The 15,338-nt window shown below is 41.0% G+C and overlaps 1 protein-coding gene across 1 annotated transcript in view; it reads left to right on the forward strand.

Annotated features, from left to right (window-relative positions):
- Slc16a2 (solute carrier family 16 member 2) overlaps positions 1-15,338 on the forward strand; it is a 148,668-nt gene that overhangs the window by 121,454 nt on the left and 11,876 nt on the right. Inside the window, exon 2 of the mRNA XM_060375664.1 lies at positions 12,088-12,232. Within this exon, the coding sequence (XP_060231647.1) occupies positions 12,088-12,232 (145 nt within the window). The remainder of the gene's footprint in view (positions 1-12,087; positions 12,233-15,338) is intronic.

Consider the following 15,338-nt stretch of genomic DNA (forward strand, 5'->3'; position numbering starts at 1 on the left):
TCATGATGAGGAACACTTTTCCCAGTTTGTTTTTGTTGCCATTGTTAGTGAGAGGTTCTTATGTAAGTCTCAGTTTCCCCTCTAACTCACAATGTAGCCGAGAATGACTTTGAACTCCTGCTTTTCCTGCTTCCACTTCACAAGTGTGGGGATTACAAGCCTATGTGACCGTGTCTTATTTTCAAGTATTTATTGGCTGTTTATATTTCTTCCTTTGAGAACTACTTAGTTCACTGATCCATTTATAGTTTGGACGATTAGGGTTGTCATATATATGTGATAAACATTTTTGTCCTGTTCTGTGGTTGTATCTTCACTCTGGCGATTGTTTCCTTTGTTGTGCAGAAACTTTAAAGCCCAATTTCAAAAGATTACATACTGCATTTATATAACTTTTATTTCAGCATTTTGTTTTTCAAGACAGGGTTTCATGGATCCCAGGCAGAACTTGGACACAATATGTAACCTAGGCTGGCTTTGAATTCCTGATCCTTCTATCTCAGAATATCAAGTGCTAGGATGATAAGTTTGTGTCACCATGCGCGGCTTATATAACTTTCTTAAAATAAAAAATATTATGAGGATGCAAAACAAGTTAGTGGGTGTCATTAGGAATCAGAGATGGTAGCAGGAACATTTGGCATGACTATAAATGGATGATAAAAAGAAAATCTTTTTATCATCTTAATTGTGATAGGAATCTTTACATAATAAATGGGCATGGGACTGTTAACATGATTGTACCACTGTCAATTTCCTTGCCTTAATATTGTACTAAAGTTACATAAAGGAAAATTGGGTGAATGATTCATGGAACCCTCTGAACTGTCTTGACTTTTCTCTGTAAATCAATTGTTAGTTCTAGGGTTGTTTTTTTTTTTTTTTTTAAGTTTTTGAAGGCTAGATTAATTTTAAAAGCTATGTCAAATAAAGTGTAAACTTTCCTGGACTATACCAAAGATATTTTATGAGTTTAGCTATCCACTTTCACTGCAGTGTACATATTCAGAAGGGCTCAGACTTACTGACTTGAAGAATTTTTTCTCTTTCACAGTACAAGTGAGGTCTTTTAAAATTGGAATAGAACAAAATATATATGTATCTAAAGTAAGACCTCAAAGTAGTACACCCTGCTTTCTTGCCTTGCCATTTTAGTGCCAAGAATTGAATCCAGGGCCCCATACATGCGCTTAGCCAAAGGTGCTTTCCACTGAGACTCTGCCCCTTTTAAAACCAACAAGATTTTACATGTGACAATATTCACAGTTTTATGTGCTCAGGTTTTATGTGCTCACACATGGTAATACACACTACTACTGAACCATTGTTGTTAAGAGACCTGATTAGGCTAGGGTCAGAGGGAAGGGGAGGAGGACCTCCCCTATCAGTGGACTTGGAGAGAGGCATGGGAGGAGATGAGGGAGGGAGGGTGGGATTGGAACAGGATGAGGGAGGGGCCTACAATGGGGATTCAAAGTGAATAAACTGTAATTTATAAAAATATTTTTTTAAATGCCACAGTGAAACTTAAAAAAAAAAAATCCATTCCAGGGTGAAACATAAGTAGTATATATCCCTTCTCCAAGGTTCCTAATGACAAATCAAGACATAATCCTACCAAAGTTCACTCTGGGGTAACAATGAGTTTATTATTGGGTTTCCATATAGAGCATAGATGAGGAACTACTTACAGGGATGTGGGTGCTCCTCCCCCAACAGGAAAAGAAACAAGGACTTCTCCAAAGCCACATAGATGGAGCCACCATCTAGTCCTCTCCACATATATATTTTTTTCCTTCCCCAGGCCATGGGCAACTAAGGTAACGTTGAACACAAGTAGTAGGAAGCAGGACACTTCAGTGGGAATCTCAAGTCCCTCTCTGCCCCTCTCTATTGGTGTGTAACCATTAATAAGCATAGCAGGGATGATCTTTTGCAAGGGGATGCAACTGAATGCCCCAAGATGGTGGTTGCTTCACTCAAAGAACAGTCACAACTCCCGTACACCCTCAAAAAAGTACCACCACAGTTACCCCAAAGTGTTTGCTCATTCTCTTCTCTTCATCTCCTATTTGCTTGTCTGTCTACATATTTTTTTCTTTTCTAGAATATTCTAAACAGGGTCATTTGAGTTTTTCTTTTTTTCACTTAACATAATGCCTTTGAGAATCAGTCAAGTTGCTGTGCTTATCACTAGTTTATTAGTGTCTGTGGGTGTGCTATTTTTTGCTGTATTAATATATATGCATTTGTTTATTCATTTACCAGTGTATTTGAATTGTTTCCCCAGCTTTAGCAATTATGAAAAGAAGCTTCTATACTTATTGATAACTAGGGTCATTAGATTGTTTTAGGTTTTGTACTCTCCTCCACCCGCCTCCGTAGTACTAGGCATCAAACCAAAGATCCGGTGCACGCTAGACTCTGTCTCTGAGTTGCACCCTCACCCCTAGGTATAGGTTTTGTGTAGACATAAATATGAAGAGTAGGAATTCAGTGGGATGTGTTAAGTGCCTGACTGACTTCACAAGAAGTTGTCAAGGTGTTTCAAAAGAGAGTATATAATGTTACATTCCCACCAGCAGTGTATGAATTCCCATCTCTTCTACATCTTTCCAGTAGTATTACCATTTCCTAGGTAGTCTTCTTAGTGGATGTGTAAAGGGATGTCTCATTAGGATGTTTCCTGTATATTTGTTTGGGTTGGTTTTTGGTGTTCTAAGACAAGGTCTTACCATGTGTCCCAGACGGGCTTTGAATTCCTAACCTTCCTACCTCAGCTTTCCAAGTTCTAGGATTACAGGTGTGGACCAGCCCATTCCTGACTTTCACTGTAGTTTCAATATGTTTTCAAATGATTAAAGACATTTATCAACTTTTCATGTGCTTAATTGACATTTATTTTGTGTGTGTGAAGCGCGTTCAAGACTTTTGTCTCTCTTTTATATTGAATCATGTCCATTCTTCTTGTTGAGTTGTGATAATCAACTCAGACTTGTGTGTTGGATGTATATTTTGCCAGATATATATGTTGCAATTATTTTTCCAGTCTATTATCAGAACTTTTAATATTTATTTTGCATATGTGTGATGTTTGTGTGGGAGGGCACATACATGAGGAGGTCATCTGACAGCTCTGAGTGTCAGTCCTCAAGTTCCACCTTGTTTCAGGCAGGGTCTCTCTTCTTGCTTTTGGCTGTGCTGCACACTACAAGCTAGATAGCTCATGAGCTTCGTTCAGGAAGTTCTCCTGTCCCCACCTCCTATCCCCACTGTGGGAACATTAGAATTACAGACAAGTGATGTCCAGTTTTTATGGGGTTCAGGGAACCCAAGTCATTAGCCTTTTGAAGCAAATGTTTTTCCTGGCTGAGCTATCTCTCTAGCCCTCAAAACTATTTTTTTTTAAGGAAAGTTTTAAGGTGAATGTGGTGATGCAAACCTGAAATCCAATATTGCTAAGATCCCTTCCCTCAAAGAGAACTAAACAATGTCTATCCCTTTTCTTAAAGTCCCACTGACAAACTGAAAGAAGAGTCCAGCAAAGTTCACCCTGGGGAACAACTAAGTTTATTAGGCTTACTTACAGAGCAATGGGTGAGGGATTAGACAAGAACATGGGCATAAAGTTCTTGGAAGGAACTTTATGGAAGGCCTCCATGGAGCAGAAATGCTGGCTTCTTAGTAGCTGTGTAGATGAAATCCGTTCTCTTCATTCTCCCCACCTATATACTGTATTCCTCCCGCAAGACTAAGGACAATCAAGGTAGAATTATAAAAAAAAAAAAAAGGAAAGAAAAGAAAAGAAAAGAAAAGAAATGGTTGGGAGAAAAAAAGAAATGGAGGGGGCTAGTTTCAATCTAGCCTGGACTACATCAGACCTTAGTCGTGTGTTTGGTTCTTTTAAGTGGAAATTTTAAGTTTTGATAAAGTCTAGTACATCAGTATTTCACGTGGGCTATATTTCATTTGAACATTTTATGAGACCTTTTCTTACACAAACTATTTTCTCCTATGTTTTCTTCCAGAAGTTTTATACTTTTGCATTTAAGTCTGTGGTCCATGTTGCACTGATTTTTATATACAATATAGCTCTTAACATTTTTGTTAGTTGGTTGGTTGGTTGGTTAGTTGATTGGTTGGTTTTTCAAGAAGGGGGTTTCTCTGTTCTGTTCTGGCTGTTCTGGTCTCACTTTGTAGACCAGGCGGCCTCCAACTCACAAAGTGCTCCCTGCCTCTGCCTCCACATGTGCTGACGTAACAGGTGTGCGCTACCATGCTCAGCCTGCTCATAACATTTCTAAAGCTCTTTTCTATATCTGATTACTTCCGATTATTACTTTATTTGAAACCACTTTGAGGGCTGAGCTGGTGCTGTGGCTGAGTGATATAGCACTTCCCTAGCATGTACAAATCCCTGTGTTCAGTCACCAGCATCGCCAAAGGAAAGGGTGGGAGCACTTGGAGAAAGCAGAACAAGAATTTTAATCTCCATTTCACAAGTGGGAAATTTGATTAGTGAAGCATTGTGTGATTTGTCAAAGTCCCCATAATAGGTGAAACTGAAATGAAAGTCCAGAATCCCTGCTGTCCTGGACAAGGATTTTTTTAAGCAATTTATTCACTTTGTATCCCAATTGTAGGCCCCTCCTGGTCCCACCCTCCTTCCCTCTTCCCTACATATTCCCTTCCCCTAGTCCACTGAGAAGTGGATTCCTCCTCCCCTACTATCTGACCCTAGCTCATCAAGTCTCATCAAGACTGCCCTGATCCTCTTCCTCTGTGGCCTGGCAAGGCCACCCCAAAGGAAGGAAGTGATCAAAACACAGGCAACCAAGTGCATGTCAGAGACAGCCCCTGCTTCCTTTACTTGGCAAACCGCATGGAGACTGATTGACCTGTAGGCTACATCTGAGCAAGGGGAGGGGCTCTAGGTCTGCTCCATGCATGGTCCTTGGTTGATGCATCTGTCTCTGCAGGCCCCGCTGGGCCCAGATTTGTTGGTTTTGTTGGTCTCCTTGTGGAGCTCCCCTCCTCCAGGTCCTTCTATACTCCCCTTCTTCCACAAAACTCCCTATGCTCTGCCCAAAATTTGGCTGTGAGTCTCTGCATCTGCTTTGATCCTGTGTTGGATGGAGCCTTTCAGAGGACATATGGTAGGTTCCCATCCTGTTTTCTCTTTTCTACCACTTCTGGTGTCTATCTTGTTTGCCATTCTGAATGAGATTTAGCATCATCCCTAGGGTCCTCCTTAGTATTTACCTTCTTTAGGTCGGTAGATTTTAGTATGCAACCCTATATTATATGTCTAATATCCACTAATAAGTGAATATGTGTTATGTCTGTCTTTCTGTTTCTGGGTTACCTCACTCAGGATGATCTTTTCTAGTTCCTACCACTTGCTGCAAATTTCATGATTTCCTTGTTTTTAATTGTTGAGCAGTATTCCATTGTGTAGATGTACCACATTTTCTGTATCCATTCTTCAGTTGAGGGGCATCTAGGTTGTTTCCAGATTTTGGCTATTACGAATAAAGCTGCTATGAACATAGCTGAACAAATGTCCTTGTTGAATGGTGGAGCATCTTTCAGATATATGCACAGTGGTGGCATAGCTGGATCTCGAGGCAAGTGCTATTCCCAATTTTTTTGAGAGAGTGCCATATTGATTTCCAAAGTGGTTTGTACACATTTGCACTCCCACCAGCAATGGAGCAGGGTTATTCTTTCTCTACATCCTCTCCAGCATATGCTGGAGGTTTTGGTCCTAGCCATTCTGATGGGTGATGCAATCTGAGGGTCGTTTTTATTTGCATTTCCCTGTTGACCAAGAACATTGAGCATTTCTTTAAGTGTTTCTCCACCATTTGATAATCCTCTGTTGAAAATTCTCTGTTTAGCTCTGTACCCCATTTTTAAATTGGATTATTTGGTTTGTTGGTGCTTAATTTCTTGAGTTCTTTATATATTCTGGATATTAGCTCTCTGTGGAATGTATGGTTGATGAAGACTATGTCCCAGTCTATAGGACATTGTTTTGTTCTGTTGACAGTATCCTTTGCTTTGCAGAAGCTTTTCAATTTCATGAGATCCCATTTATTAATTGTCAGTCTTAGAGCCTGAGCTGTTGGTGTTCTGTTCAGGAAGTTGTTTCCTCTGCCAATGCATTCAAGGCTCTTCCTCACTTTTTCTTCTAACAGATTTAGTGTGTCTGGTTTTTTATTGATATCTTTGATCCACTTGGACTTTACTTTTGTGCAGGGTGATATATATGAGTCTATTTGCATTTTTCTACATGTAGACATCTAGTTAGACCAGCACCATTTGTTGACGATGCTATCTCTTTTTCATTGTATGGTTTTGGCTTCTTTGTCAAAAATCAGGTGTCCATAGGTGTATGGGTTTATTTCTGGGTCTTCAATTCAATTCCATTCATCCTCTAGACTATTTCTCTGCCAGTACCATGCCATTCTTATTACTTTTGCCCTATAGTACAGCTTGAGATCAGGCACGGATCTACGTCCAGAAAATTTTTTATTGTATAGGATTGTTTTAGCTATTCTGGGTTGTTTTTGTTTTTGTTTTTGTTTTTCATATGAAGTTGAGAATTGTTCTTTCAAGATTTGTGTTGGTATTTTGATGGGAATTGCATTGAATATGTAGATTGTTTTTGGCAGGATGGTCATTTTCACTATGTTAATCCTACCTATCCATGAGAGGGGGATATTGCTCCATCTTCCATTCCAATATCTTCTTCGATTTCTTTCTTCAGAGAAGACCTTCACTTCCTTGGTTAGAGTTACACCAAGATACTTTGTGGTTTTTTTGTAGCTATTGTGAAGGGTGTTGTTTCCCTAATTTCTTTCTCAGCCCTTTTGTCTTTTGTATACAGGAAGGCTTCTTATTTTTTTGAGTTAATTTTGTATCCAGCCACTTTGCTGAAGGTGTTTATCAGCCAAAGGAGTTCCCTGGTAGAATTTCTTGGGTCACTCATATATATTATCATATCATCTGCAAATAGTGATACTTTATTTCTTATTTTCCAATTTGTATCCCCTTGATTTCCTTTAGTTGTCTTATTGCTCTAGCAAGGACTTCAAGTACTATGTTGAAGAGATACATAGAGAGTGGGCAGCCTTGCCTTGTCCCTGATTTCAGTGGGACTGATTTAAGTTTCTTTCTGTTTAGTTTGATGTTGGCTATAGGCTTGCTATATATTGCCTTTACTATGTTTAGGTATGTGCTTTGTACCCCTGATCTCTCCAAGGCTTTAAACATGAATGGGTGTTGGAATTTGTCAAATGCTTTTTCTGCATCCAAGGAGATTATCATGTAGTTTTTCTCCTTTAGTTTGTTCATATGGTGGATTACACTGATGGATTTCTGTGTATTGAACCACCCCTAAATGCCTGAGATGAAACCTACTTGATCATGGTGGATGATATTTTTGATGAGTTCTTGGATTCGATTTGCAAGTATTTTACTGAGTATTTTGCATCAATGTTCATAAGGGAAATTGGTCTGAAATTCTTTTTCTTTGTTGAGTCTTTCTGTCATTTAAATATCAGGGTGACTGTGACCTCACAGAATGAGTTTGGCAATGTTCCTTCTGTTTCTATTTTGTGGAATAGTTTGAGAAGTATTGGTATTTACTTTTCTTTGAAAGTCTGGTAGAGTTCTGCATTGAATTTCTGTGGTTTTTCTTTGGATAGAAGACTTTTGATGACTGCTTCTGTTTCCTTAGGAAATATAGGACTATTTAATTTATTTACCTGATCTTGATTCAGCTTTGGTAAGTGGATTCTATCAAGAAAATTATCCGTTTCATTTAGGTTTTAAATTTTGTGGTATATGGGCTTTTGAAGTATGACCTAATGATTTTTTGGATTTCCTCAGTGTCTGTTGTTATGTCCCTCTTCATTTCTGATTTTGTTGATTTGAATAGTGTCTCTCTGCCTTTAGTTAGTTTGGCTAAGGGTTTGTCTATATTGTTGATTTTCTCAAAGAACCAGCTCTTGGTTTCATTGATTCTTTGGATTGTTCTCTTTGTTTCTAATTTATTGATTTCAGCCCTGAGTTTGATTATTTTGAGCTGTCTACTGCTCTTGGGTGTGTCTTCTTCTTTTTTTTTTTCTAGGTCTTTCAGGTGTGCTGTTAAGTTGCTTGTATGAGATGGTTCTAACTTCTTTAGGAAGGCACTTAGTGCTATGAACTTTCCTCTTAGCACTGCTTTCATTGTGTCCCATAAGTTTGGATGAGTTGAACCTTCATTTTCATTGAATTCTAGGAAGTATTTAATTTATTTCTTTATTTCCTCCCTGACCCAGTTGTTGTTGAGTAGAGAGTTGCTCAGTTTTCATGTATGTGTAGGCTTTTTGCTGTTTCTGTTATTGTTGAGGTCTAGTTTTAGGCCATGGTGGTCTGATATGATACAAAGGATTGTTTCAATCTGCTTGTATATGTTGAGGTTTGCTTTGTGCTTGACTGTATGGTCAGTTTTGGAGAAGGTTCCATGAGTTTCTGAAAATAAAGTGTATTCTTTTGTGTTTTGGTGAAAAGTTCTGTAGACATTTATTAGGTCCATGTGATTTAGGACCTCTGTAAATGTTATTATTTCCCTATTTAGCTTCTGTCTAGATGATCTGCCCCTTGGTGAGAGTGGGTTGTTGAAGTCTCCCACTATTAATGTGTTGGGATCGATGTGTGATTTAAGCTTTAAAAATGTTTCTTTGACAAGTGCAGGGGCTCTTGTGTTTGCTGCATAGATGCTCAGGATTGTAATGTCCTCTTGCTGGATTTTTTCTTTGACAAGAATGAAGTGTCCCTCTCTATCTCTTTTGATTGATTTTGGTTGAAAGTCTATTTTATTAGCTATTACAATGGCTTCCCCTGCTTGCTTCTTGGGTCTGTTTACTTGGAAAACCTTCTTCCCTCCCTTTACTCTCAGATAATGTTTATCTTTGTGACTGAGGTTTGTTTCTTGTATGCAGCAGAATGATGGGTCCTGTTTAAGCATCCATTCTGTTAGTCTGTGTGTTTTTATTGGAGAGTTGAATCAGTTGATGTTTAGAGAAATTAATGGCCAGTGACTGCTAGTTCCTCTTATTTTGATGTTGGTTGTGGTAGTGTGTTTGTGTGTTTGTCTACTTTTGGTTTGGCTGTAGTGAAGTTCTTTATTTCCTGTGTTTTCCTGGGTGTAGTTAGCTTTCTTGGGTTTTTATTTTTCCTTCTAGTATTTTCTGTAGGGCTGGATTTGTGGGTGTATACTGCTTAAATTTGTTTTTGTTGTGGAATATCATCTTTTCTTCATCTATGATGATTGAGAGTTTGAACATGTATAGTAGTCTGGGCTGACATCTGTGTTCTCTTAGGGTCTGCATGAAATCTGTCCAGGCCCTTCTGGCTTTCATAATCTCTGTTGAGAAGTCAGGTATGATTCTGATGGGTTTGCCATTTTGTGTTACTTGACCTTTTTCCCTTGCAAGTTTTAGTATTTTTTTTCTTTGTTCTGTATATTTAGTGCTTTGATAATTATGTGGTGGGAGGATTTTCTTTTCTGGTCTAATCTACTAGGTGTTCTGTAGTCCTCTTGTGTGCTTATAAGCATCTCTTTCTTTAAATTGAGGAATTTTTTTTCTATGATTTTGTTGAAAATATTTTCTGGGCCTTGAAGAGATAGGAATCTTCTTTTTCCTCTATTCCTATTATTCTTAGGTTTTGTCTTTTCATGGTGTCCTTGATTTCTTGGATGGTTTGTGTTAGGTATTTTTTAGATTTAACATTTTCTTTGATGGATACATCGATTTCTCATTGTATCTTCTACACTTGAGATTCTTCCATCTCTTGTATCCTGTTGGAGATGCTTATCTCTGTAGTTCCTGTTTTCCTCTCCCTCTCCAGGATTCCTTCTATTTATTTTTTATTTAATGTTTTCATTTTCATCTTCAGATCTTGAACCCTTTTGTTGATTTCCTTCACGTACTTGTTTGTATTTTCCTTTCTTTCATTCAATTCCTTCACCTGTTTTATTTGAACTTTCCTCTATTTCTTTCACTTCTTTCAGTGATTTAAATATTTTCCCTCTAAAGGTCACAAGCTGTTTGACTGTATCTTCCTGTATTCTTTATGGTTTTTATTCATTTCCTCCGTTATCATCTTCATAAACATAGATTTAAGGTCATTTTCTTGAGTTTCACTTGCGTTAGGGTATCCAGGGCTGCTTGCCCTTTGATAACTGGGTTCTGGAGATGACATATTGCTTTGGCTTTTGTTGATTGTGTTTTTACATTGGCCTTTACACATCTGGCTGTCTCAGGCATTGCCTAGTAGTTCCAGAGACAGCTGCCCAGCCACTGGCTTTCTTGCTCTGAAGTTAATAAGCTGCAGCTGTTCAGACACTGTATTTGCTGGGTACAGCCCTCTTGAAGAACCAGGGAGCCCATAGGTTTAGTCAGTCTCCCCCAGGGAGAAAGGTTGGGCTTTGGAGTGGCATCTAGGGCTGCTCCCATGGCTCGTAGGCATCCGTAGGTCTGAAGCTGGAGATCTGTGCCCCGGTACACAGAATCACACCTGACTTCTCAACAGGATGTATTCACTGGCTGGTGAGCATAGCACACAGGTATGTGGTTAGAGACTGTAGACACTTCACCTGCGGAGACCCAGTAACTTTTCTGGGTATTAGCCAGGTGACCTGAAGTCATATGCAATTGTTTCCCTCATTGTAGGGTTTCCTCTCAGCTGGGAGACCCAGTGTATGGTGTTTTGGGGCCCACAGTTCAGTCTGAGAAGGTGAGCACAGTGCACAGTTGTGTGGCTAGGCGCTGGATACCAAGTGCCTGCAGGAACCCAGGAAATTTCCTGGATTTCCTTTTGGGGGTGACTGAGGTTGGACCCAATCGTTTCCCTCACTGTGGGGTTTCCTCTCACCTGGGGGACACAGTCACTGGTATTTTGGGGCCCACAGATCAGTCTGTTGGTCTCTGTGCATTCACTGCTGCCCTGCTGATCAGACACAGTGTGCCATCGGCACCACCATCTTGGATCACCTGGGCCAGGATTTTTGAAGTCATGCAGGTAGAGCTCAGACCAGCAGCCTCGTGAAGTGAAGATGATTCCTGAGAACAACTTATTTGCCCCTAAAGTATGAGGCACAGGCAGGCACAGGCAATGGAGTGGCCCTTCCCTCTGGCCCACTTGAAGTTCACTTAGAAGGAAAAAGAAACTGGCCAAGTGCCCTTGCTCAAGTGACACTCACTGAATGCTTTTTGATGATGATGGTGATGATGATGATAATTAAGTCTTGGAATGAGTTCAGAGAAGGACTCTGAAAATAATTACAGAGTTACAAAAGTAAATTAAAGCTGAAAAGAAAAGCTTACAGGAACTAAGATTATTTAACCTAGAAGAGAGAGGCTCAAGATGAAACCCAATAGCAGCTTTTAAACAAACAAAAAACTTGGGTCGTCCTTCTGAGGGCTGAGCAAGGGGAAATGGGCTGGAAGAATGTGAGTAAAAGGGCAATGCTCCTCCTCAGTGAGGATTGTTACAAGAATGTAGCCTCTAAAAACAAGATAAACTCCTTGTGATTTTGGAAGTCAGAGATTTGCCCAGGCATGGGCTTTGGTAATGAATTTCAGCATGTAGGTTCTATGGCTAGCTTACATAGTGTCCCTGGAAATCTTCCGATGGTCCCTGAATCTGCTCTAAATTCTAGTACAATTCCAAGAGGCATTTTTGGCTGGGATCTTTCCTGCTCCTTAATCTTCACATTAAGATTTTTAGCATTTAGATCTTTGTTCCAATGACTGAACGAGCCTGACCAAATTCTAAAGCTTGTCTCACCCCTTAAACTCAAGCATCTCAATTCCTAAAGCTATATATCTGGCCTAGTATCCCTGCCTTTTGTTACAGAATTGACCAGTCCAAATCCAGCACCCACATTTGGATTCTGTTTTGTGTCTCACCTCTGTTTGCATACCACTCTGAATATCAGTGTCCTCTTGGAAAAGCCAGAGAAAAACTCAGGCAACCAAGCATCACTAGACACTGCAGTAACCTCCAGTATCTCTGTGCTCCTTTTCTCTGCAGCATGGGTAGGAGCCCTCGCCATGGGCATGATCTTCTTCTGTTCTCCCATTGTGAGTATATTCACTGACCGTTTGGGCTGCCGGATCACAGCTACCACTGGGGCTGCTGTTGCTTTCATTGGCCTCCATACCAGCTCCTTCACCAGGTAAGGCTGGGGGTTGCTGGATACTTTTCAAGGCTGAGAATTGGCTTCTTTCTCTAGGCTTTAGCTATGAACACTGTTCTCATTGCAGAATCCTCTGTGGCTCTGGCCATGTAGGGCCCTCAAATACCTTCCTCCCAAGATTCAGAACACAGTGCAACTCATTTTACATAGAGTCTGCAGGATACATTTGCAAGGAATATCCACACACCCCCCCTTAAAAAAAAAGACCTAAAGTTCCAAAATATTGTGAGGAGCCTAAGCCTGGTAGCTCATAAATCTGAGTTCAAGTCCTGCTTTGACCACTGAAAAGTTATAGAGTAATCGATGAGCATCCTTTCCCTGTCTGGGCCTCACTTCCTGTATCTTTAAAAGACCACATGGTTTCTTCAGATCTCTCTAAGCTCCACTCTAATTTGGGACACATTTCACATAACCTTTCCTTTCCTCCCAGAAGTAAGCTACTTATATGAGCTAGCATTCCCAAATGAATCTTCAGCTGGAAAACAGGTAATCTGAGCACATGGCTAGCTATCATGTCTGGCCCTTTTCTGGGTGGCTCTGGCTCTTGAAAGACATAGGGATTCTCATGTCTTAGGCATGGGGAGGATGTTTAGCAACATTCTCCACTGAAGTACAGACCCAAACCCCACCAACCCAGCTAAAACTCAAAGCCTAGACTTATTGGTCCCACTCATAGAACTTGGTAGTGCTAGGTGAGAAGGCTACACATGTATTTCTGCATCATTTCCCATGAGCCCTGCACAAGTGTGTGAAAAGAGGAGGGGAGAACAAATACCCTATCCTATAGCAAGAGAAATATGAGATTCCTAAACAAACCTGTGGACTTTCTGCCAGACACATTTTGAGAGTTATGGTGCCTCCTACATGCAGTCTTCCTGTACTGGTAGAGGAGATTGATGGCCTGGAGTCATGAATATAGCCACGGTGACATGTCTGGAATGGAGATTGAGCTAACTTGAAAGGGACTTGTTCTCTTTTTACGATTCCCCAGAGAAGGCCATGGTGCTCTGTGCTTAAGTTTCCATACACAGTGGAGAACGAGGCCCATGTTCTGTCTCAGCTGGCCCCATAGAAGTGAGCCAACTGTCTTAATGACTTGAGCATTTCCAGCTGCCCAGACTACCCTCCAGCTGAGCTGAGATTTGGCTTGGGGTGGTGTCTTGGTTCCGACCCGTCCAACTGGGACAAGGGAGAGGGGGAACCATATCCTGCCTGGAACCTTCTCAGCCCTCTCGGAGCAGCAGCTCCAAACTTTCTGAGGACCCTTCATGTGGTCAGCCTCATTTGCCCCCCAGCAAGCTGGTACCAGATTCTTGTGGGAATGAGCTAGGCCTCTGAAGCATCTCTCATCTCGGGTGCTACGTAGCAGGAGCTTGTTTCTTGAGGCAGAGCACAGCAACGTTAGTAAATTAGCGACATAAGGATCTCATTTCCGTTGTAGCCCACGTGGGCCATGGCACAGGAGTGAAGTGCACTTAGTTGTGGTGTTTACGCCTGGCACTCTTAGCTCAGCTCACTGGAGGAGGCATTTTTCTCTCTAGCCCATGGCTCCCTACTGTGTTTGCTCTTTCTGTAAGAACATTTTCAGAGCCAAGAAACTCTCCGGATGGTTTCATGTCCGGGGGGAAGAACATAATTGTGCTTATGGCTAGAACTTCAAGTCATTCTTCCTAATGTCTCACATCAGAGCTCTGAGTCTTTTTATATGGTTGTAACAGGGCAGAGTACAGGCAGTGCTAGTGAGACTTTAGCAGGCCCACCTCAAGGGTCACCCATCCTGGAGCCCAGCTAAAAACATTTACCAGACAGCACCCTGAATTGAATGCCATGTTCCCCCCAAGACTCTTTTCTTCAAGACTATCTCCTCTCCTTTGGATAAGGACCCAGCCCAGTCCAACCCCATAGAATATCCAGAATCTAATGGGAGAAGAGCCCAAGGACTCTGACAAAAGAGAAGCATTCAGCTTAGCTGTAAGTTCAAAGTAGAGACAACCTGTTTGAAACTGAAACCCCTTACTCGTGTCCAGTGACTATGACCAGATGGAAAGCACCAGTGATGAGAGTTTCATGAAATCAAAGGGTCACCGGCAGTGGCCAGTTCTTTAGTCTAAAAGCTGTGTCTGTGTCTGTGTCTGTGTCTGTGTCTGTGTCTGTGTCTGTGTCTGTGTCTGTGTCTGTGTCTGTGTCTGTGTCTGTGTCTGTGTCTGTGTCTGAAGAACAAGAAGTGCGTGGGTTAATTTGATGGCCTGATAAGAACTGTTGCAAAATACATGGAAACATCAAAAAGAAAACAACTATTATTCACTGCGTTGTGCCAGTATTGTGTGAGGACAGATGGCTAGCCAAATCGATCTGCCCCATGGCCTTTCCCCTTCTAACACTTTGCCTTCTATTATAGAAGCTTGTGGAAGAGCAGAGCCTAAGAGTTTTAAGCAATGACCTGTCTTTCTTGGGCTAGGCCTATAACTTGAGGCTTGACTTCCTGTCAATCAAGCAGGCTACTTACTCTAAAGGAGTTAATCCATGTCGTATGCAGCAACAGAGACAGGATTCTGGAAACTAAACTCTTAACTCACAGTCCATATATAGATCACAGTGGGGCTTGAGATAAAAGGACTGGGCTATCTGGACCTTGGGCAAGGACACAGAAAAAGGAAGTTATCTTCAGGACATTACCCAGTCTCTGAAATATTAAGGGCCCAGAGAATGATGACACACCAAACAATGGCTCAGCCTTCCAAGACAAGAGTCTTGGCTCCTTGCAAGCCTTTGTTGTTACTTGGGATAAAACTTTGATCCCCTAGTCTTCTCATAGTGTCTAGGTAAGAAGTAAGATAAAACTATTTCCCCTAAGGCACAGACTGATTCCTTGTAGCCTCTCACCTAACCTCTGCAATGGCCAATTCTGGTTCTCTCTCTCTCTCTCTCTCTCTCTCTCTCTCTCTCTCTCTCTCTCTCTCTCTGTCCTTTGCTTTGTTTCCCCTAATCCTCTCTCATGGAATGTTATAATCGCACAGATCTGGATTAAAGTCCAAGCTTTAATTTTTTTAAGCTTTATTTTATGTAATGAGTCAGAGACTAGCTG

Source organism: Meriones unguiculatus, chromosome X (genome assembly GCF_030254825.1).
Source record: "Meriones unguiculatus strain TT.TT164.6M chromosome X, Bangor_MerUng_6.1, whole genome shotgun sequence".
Lineage (NCBI taxonomy): Eukaryota > Metazoa > Chordata > Mammalia > Rodentia > Muridae > Meriones > Meriones unguiculatus.